General features: G+C 39.1%; 1 protein-coding gene across 1 annotated transcript in view; it reads left to right on the forward strand.

Annotated features, from left to right (window-relative positions):
* Positions 1 to 6,670, forward strand: part of LOC122451782 (calmodulin-binding transcription activator 1-like) — a 77,901-nt gene extending 71,231 nt beyond the window's left edge. Inside the window, exon 4 of the mRNA XM_043484689.1 lies at positions 6,388 to 6,670. Within this exon, the coding sequence (XP_043340624.1) occupies positions 6,388 to 6,396 (9 nt within the window). The 3' untranslated portion in view covers positions 6,397 to 6,670. The remainder of the gene's footprint in view (positions 1 to 6,387) is intronic.
* Positions 6,671 to 7,507: the final 837 nt, after the last annotated feature.

The following is a 7,507-nucleotide window of genomic DNA, read 5'->3' on the forward strand; positions in this document are numbered from 1 at the left end:
TTAAAGTGAGGACTGTGGACCTAGGTTCTAGTCAGCTTCACCTGGGGGTTTTACTAAACATGCAGATTGTTTAGCTCCTCTTTTGATGTACTAAATTGTAATCTCTTAAGGGAGAGACTTGGGAACTAATCTCTACAAATGACTTGGTTTACATAGGGGCTTCTTATTTGTCTGAAGCTTGAGAATTGGTGACAAGAGGAAGTGGGAAATGGATCATAACTCCTGACTGTCATGTGGTCTTGGCCCCGACTATCATGTAGGAAGCCAGTAGAGCAGTTAAAATAATTACTGGTGTGCAGGTTAGTAACCTTCCACAGGTCATACAGACATAAAGTCAACAGTCGGTGAATGTTTCCCTTTTGTTTTATTTTTTTATTTGGGGGAATTTGGCATATATCATATTGTTCTTTTTCTCTAGTGGGGACAGTACCTGAGAGGAATGGGTCTTGACTGTAGTAGAGTTAACATATAAATGTGAAATCTGAGGGGGAAATTTAAGAGTATTTGGCAGATTTGCATACCGTTGGTAAAGCTAGGAGTATGTCTAAAGCTGGTTTTTCAAGTCTTTTAGAGAAACTGTCATATTGTACCCTGATTTTCCATTTAGAAACTATGGTAATTTCAGGTTTGTGGCTAATATGAAGGCTGGTAATCAGTAGGACGTGTTTTAAATATATAGTATTTATTTTAAACAAGGAGGTTACTTTCATTATTTCACCCAGGATGAGCAGAACCAGGTGGTTCCAGAATTGGTTAGTTCAGTGGCTCCTACTGGCTCCCCGTGACTCTTGGCTGTCCCTGCATGGTGGCTGCAGCTGGGCTTGGTGGGTTAAAGTGCACAGGGAGAGGGCACTGCCCTGCCTTCTGCCACTCCCCACCCCCCCACCCCGTTCTTGAGAAGTTTTTTTTTTTTAACTAAAAATACTTGATTCATCCACAAGAAGGCAGAAAGGAAGAACAAAGGAACAAAGAACACAGGAAATAAGTAGAAAACAAATCACAGGATGGTTAATTAAAACCCAACCATATTTATTATATTAATTGTATATGGACTAAATTATATTATACTAACTACATATGGACCAAATATTCTGATTAGAAGGTGGACATTGACAGACTAGATTTAAGGAAGCAGGGCCCTTGAATTCTTCTTGAACTTTGCTCTGGGATGCAGCTAAGTTACTTTTAAACAGTTTGATCCTTTCAGGTCTTGCTTTGTTAGGTGGGTGTGCAGCAGTGCTCAACCTCAGGCCGATTTCCCCCACTCCTGAGGCCGCCTCCACAGCGCTTGAGGAGTACTCCATTGTCTGGTGAATTTAAAGTTTTTCAGTCTCTGCCCCAGTTCTTAAATAGCTTTTTTGAGATGCAATTGGCATATACTGAGTTGCACCTACTTTTGAGATGTGTGCTTGCGCACACCCCATGGCCATCCCCCTCCACCAGAAGGAGCGGTCCAGTCACTCTTAAAAGTTGCTGGTGCTCAGGGCACATGGGCCCCTTTCTCCTCCTTGCTTTCTCCTTTCATTAAATCTTTGAAGCTATTAGGGAGAAAATTATATTGTTGAGGATAAAGTTCCAGGTAGACAGGTATTTAACTTATAGTTTTTGCTTTTGTTTTCTTTTTGAGGATTGTAGCGGAAATAATATGATGATTGCAGGTGTAGGTTGCTGTATCACTTATAGAAAGTTTTAAGAAACAGGCGTATATTTTAGAGCAGACTGAGAAGCTTGGCAGAGAAAATATATTTTCAGAAAGGTTGAAAGAAACTGCAGAGAGGGTAGCTGTAGTGGGAAGGGGGTGGGGGAGGGAACATCTTCTGCTGGCGGTGCCCCCCTGGGTGCACTTGGAGGAACCATATTCGTGGATACCAAGTGCTTTTCTTGTCTTGGTTTTTCAAACAAGCAGTATTTCTAATATGCTGAAAAAAACTAACAAATTCTAAGATGAAAGGGTAATAGAAATATAATCCCCACTTAACTGAAGGATATACTTAGCTCAAGTGCATTTTATTCTAGTGAATTGTCTGTTTTATTGAGTGACATTTTGGTGATTTATTTATTTATATTTGTAGATTCAAGTTTTTTTTTTTTTTTTTTTTAAATGCCCCATCACTATAATAAACTTTTGGCTGGACATTTTCATTTTGCTCTCAGAGTACACTTGCTGAGATTAGTTTCTGCTGCAGAAAGCATTATATTGTTGAGTTAATAGCCATTTTGTAAAGAATTAGTAAAATATATAGAACCCTGTTTTAATGGGTTTCTTCAGCTGTCTCCTAGCTTCTCTGACTCTCTGAATTTTCTTGGCTCTTTATTTTTTATTTCTTTCTGGTTCTTGTGTGTATTTTGAAAATATATGCCTGAGGTGAAAATGGCAGCGTTTCTGTCATGATTTAACCTTATTAGAAACGACGTTCTTTGTTCTGTGTCTCTTTAGTTGAGGAATGAGCCAATTCTCTGTGTTTATAAATGCTGGCTGCTGCTCCTTGGCAAATAAACAGACAAAACCCCAAAAACATTGAAACAGCAACAACAAAAAACAACCCCCCAAAACTCAGAGTACAGATTGAGCATGTTGGAAAATGTGTTCTTTAAAAAGTTGTCCAGACAGTTAGAACTTAAATATGGGTGAGAATTTCTTTGGAAAAAGTCTTCTTTGCTCGAACTCCAATGACTTGTTGGTCTTGTGAAAGTGAAACCTTGTGTGTTTCTTACTGTAGTAATGTTAAGTCACCCGTGTGGTCGTACAGTTTTCTTTCCAATTTCAGATTGAGGGTAGGGTATGTGCTAGTTGTGCTCCTAAAATTTGGGTAGTGTAGGACTTTTGAACATTCCCTGTTTATTTTATTTACTGCTCGTCATTTGGAAGAGGCCTCTCTTTCTCTACCCCTTGCTGTGAAAGTGCTAGTTCTGCCACTGATGGATTTATTTGGGGTCAAAGACAGCCCTTCCCCCACCCCTCAGTTCGCTTTTATTGGTATCTATGAATCCAGTCCATTTGTAGTCCTTGCGGGACTCTCTTTGGGGCCCAGGAAGGGGGCTAGGAGAGTGCTTTGTTTCTCAAATTTCACCTTAAGCCAGTCTTTTGGGAAAAAATAAAAAGCTACTCGCGTCCCATGTCCTCTAGAATCTGGAGCAGAACTGTTGCTTCAGCAGACTTCTGGTTAAGTAGGCAGGTGTCAGATTGTGTCTCTGGGAAAAAGGAAGTGTGTCCCATATACCAGCCTCTGGGGCTCTCCTGGTTGTCGCAGCTGAATCCGTGCTTCTCATATGTGTTGGCCCCAGTGGTCTCTGTTGTTCAGTCTCTCGGTCGTGTCTTGACTGTTTGCCACCCCTTGGACTGCAGCACGCCAGGCTTCAGGAATTTGCTCAAACTTGTGTCCTTTGAGTTGGTGATGCCATCCAACCTTCTCATTCTCTGTCGCCCCCATCTCCTCTTGTCCTCAGTCTTTGCCAGCATCAGAGTCTTTTCCAGTGAGTCGGCTCTTCGCATCAGGTGGCCAAATTATTGGAGCTTCAGCTTCAGTATCAGTCCTTCCAATGACTATTTAAGGTTGATTTCCTTTAGGATTGATTGGTTTGATCTCCTTGCCGTCCAAGGGATTCTCAAGAGTCTTCTCCAGCACCACAGTTTGAAAACATCAATTCTTTGGTGGTCAACTTTCTTTATGGTGCAACTCTCACAACCATGCATGATTACTGGAAAAATCATAGCTTTGACTAGATGGACCTTTGTCGGGAAATTAATGTCTCTGCTTTTTAATATGCTGTCTAGGTTAGTCATAGCTTTTCTTCCAAGGAGCAAGCGTCTTTGAATTTCATGGCTGCAGTCACCATCCGCAGTGGTTTTGGAGCCCAAGAAAATAAAGTCTGTCACTGTTTCCATTGTTTCCCCATTTATTTACCATGAAGTGATGGGGCTGGATGCCATGGTCTTTTTTTTTTGAATGTTGAGTTTTAAGCCAGCTTTCTCACTCTCCTTTTTCACCTTCATCAAGAGGCTCTTTAGTTCCTCTTTGCTTTCTGCCATTAAAGTGATGTCATCTGCATATCTGAGATTATTGTTACTTCTCCCAGTAGTCTTGCCTTCTTTTTACTTATTAAATTACATTCTAGGGGATCCTCCTGACCCAGGGATCGAACTCAGGTCTTCTGCATTGCAGGCAGATTCTTTACTGCCTGAGTAACCAGGGAAGCCCTAGTTAGGTTCTAGGGTCCTTGAATAGTAGAGGCGTGGTAAACTCCTTCCTGGTAGCCCTTCCTTTCCCAAATAGCAAACACATGTGAAAAACACTGGCTAAAATCCCTCATAGATTTTCTTTAAGTCACCTAAAATGTCATTACTGGCACAAATTTATTCAGATTGTCAGAACTTCTGAGTGCTTGGGTGGGGAGGGTCCTTGTTTGTGTTTATTACTTAGGTTATATTCTGTTTCATGGATTTATTTGTGGAAACTTGATTGGTTGTAATGCTTACAGGACCTCAGAGAGCAATTCCTTACCACTTGGAGAATCAAACCATGTTGGCCTAGACTGGTGTCTGCAGCTTGCAGTAGGGGTTAAGCTGGTAGAAAGTTTGGGCTAACACATTTTTCTGAGTCTGTGAATTTTAGAAATGATTTAGAAGACTTTTAAAAAGCATCTATACGTACTTTCTCCTCTTGTTGTCAAGAAGTTTTTAAATAAATGCTTGTGTTTTGGTAATGAAGGAGTATATATTGGATCTGAATGTACCTTTTTTCATTTTTAATGGGAAATATTTTAATAAAACAAAACTTGGCTAATGGTAAACTTGCTGACTTCTTGCCTTTGCTTATAAACATGCTTAAAGTGGTCTGAATAACAGTGCTACTAAAACAACATCTGCATTGTTTTGATGGGGTATTGATTCCTTCTGTAGTGTTCAAAATTGCTTGCATGCCTCCCAGCAACAAATTCATATATGACAGACTTTACTGGAGACGAGCATCCCAGATAAATGAAAGGCTAGTTTACTTTTCAGTATCTCTGAAACTTTAAAAAAAAGTCATGTTTTTAGAAATGTGGCCTTGAGGCACTAACACACTTGTATTTAGTGCATGAAGCTCTGCCAGTTATTTCTTAACAAAACCTAATCAGGGGGAACAAAAATCTTTATAGAGTTTATTTATTGATTGCTCTAAGCCACCAGAAAGAATATCCTGTTCCTCTTAATAAAATCCTGTGGAGCAGTTGTCTTTATTTTAATAGGAAAGTATTCGGGGAATTTGATTTTATCAAGGTAAACTCAAATGTTAGATATTGTAAGATTGAAGCTAACCTTGGAGGCTGGAAGAAGGAATGGTACCTAAAGTTCTTTCTAGTGATGCTCCCTTTTCCCCTCTTAGATAGAGAGGCATTATTTCTATCGCCTGTTACAACTCACTGTACAGCAAGAAGTGAAGAAATTTGTTTGGATCCTTAAGTCAGGAAATGTAGCCCGCTCAAGTTTAGTTTTAGAGAGAAGACTGAAGATCATTAGTAAATAAAATAGTAGTCATTTTATTTACTAGTGAAAGGAATATGGAAATTATTTACTGTAACTCCTAATTGTTATGCTTGCTATTGCCGCAAAGTTAAGTGTGTTTGTCATGATTTCTGTGGTGGCTACATGATGCAAAACAAAACCTTAGCTCTTTCTGTCCTTTTAAGGTTTATTAATGTCCTTTTTAGTTTGTTAATGAGGGAAATGAGTAAATAACAACAGGAAATTGAGGCCTCAACTGTCATACACTTTTTCCCATTGTTGATATTCTTTATGTCAAGCTTCTATTAATTCTGTTTGATTCCAGTAGAGATAGCAAGTTATTTTGCTTAAAATGTCTTTTCCCCCCTGTGCAGTGAGAGTTGAGTGTGAGAACAGATCTTAATAGATATAGTTACACAGTTTATTTTATCATGTATCACTTTATTGCTGTCTTCTAGAACATTGTTATACCAAATGTTCCAATAATGGAAATTTTATGCAGCTACTTCAAATGAAACAAATTTGCAAAAACTCAATTTTGGAACTCATTCCTTGAGGAGAGGAAAAAAAAAAAAACTCACCACGCTGTGACCAAATTAGATTTCTGATATGTTGGCAACTTAAAACACAGTGTCATTTCCCGAAAATGGGGCATGGGTCCGGTGGAAATGTCAGTACTTCAGTCACTTGTAATGGGGGATATTTGGGGTTTAATGTGATTGAATGGTTAAATTTTTATTTAAAAAAGGTAATTAAAATTTGGTTTTGTACCTAATTAAAAATGGCTCAACATGGACTCAGCAGTGACTGTGTTCAGTTACAGGGGGCGTCATCTTTTCAAGAACTTGAGTTTGATTCTGGGAGGTGCGAGTTTTACTTACTGGAGCTCCTTTGTTTTGCAGAGATCATGATGCAGCCGTCCTTTTGGATTTCTTTTTAATAATGTGTGACCCTTCACCTTTGATCCCCTGACCTGCATTACCTTGGTAACCATTTCATTTTTTAATTTAATTTCATTTTTTGATTTTGGTGTACAAGCTGTAACATTTCATCTCTCAGAGTGTAACACGCTGATTTCCTCAAATAGAGATACCCCTTTAAGCGATAAACTTGCAAAATGCTGTCTTCGTTTTCTGTATTAAAATTCATTTCAGTTTTAAAAATAAAGTGTAATCTGTGTTTTCATCCTTTAAAAATTTTAAGTTTAATGAGTGCATTTCCCCACACAGTATATTTCCTCTTCTATTCATGTTTTGCAGTAGCCAGATGAACTTGGTGTTCACATGTAACTTGCACACACCCCAGACACCCACATCTCCTCCCCCACTCCACTCCCATCCCTACCCCTGCACCCCACCCCCCCCCACCCCGTCACCACACACACCTCCCCACCATCACCACGGTCACCACACACCCCTTCCTTTGCAGATTCACTCTCCTTCTTTCAGAAATGGTGGCGACTTGAATTTAACTGGTCTCCACTGCCACTTTCTACCACCTCACATGCATGACATTTTATATTCTCAAGTGTTGTTGAAAGAAAAAGTTTAGCCCTTGAGTTCCATGTATGGGCTGGAAGATAAGAAAGTTGTCTCATTCCCAAAATTCACCTTTCCCCCTCCTTCAGTATTTTATCCTTTATTTGAGATGTAAGTTAAGAATGAATGACATTTCTAATGTGATCAGACGTGTCCTTTGCTGAAACCTGGTTAGTCGGCTCTGATGGTCTATACACCAGACTGACTGCTTTATGCCACATGCTATTTCATGACTGCTTTTCAGACAGTGCATTTGCAACTGTATTCCACTTTTCAGAAAACTCTTATTCAAAAGCAAAAGAAAAACCCTGAAATCTAAAAATAAAAGTCAAACTTAAGTTAATTCTTTGAACTGGCAAGATATTCCTGAGAAATCATGTTCTTTAAAAAAAAAGAAAAATCATGTGAAATCTCATAGCATGGCCTGCTGAAGTACAGATTATTTTCTAAGTGTCTCATTATTTTATTCTCCAACATTTAATGC

This window comes from Cervus canadensis, chromosome 13 (genome assembly GCF_019320065.1).
Source record: "Cervus canadensis isolate Bull #8, Minnesota chromosome 13, ASM1932006v1, whole genome shotgun sequence".
Taxonomy (NCBI): domain Eukaryota; kingdom Metazoa; phylum Chordata; class Mammalia; order Artiodactyla; family Cervidae; genus Cervus; species Cervus canadensis.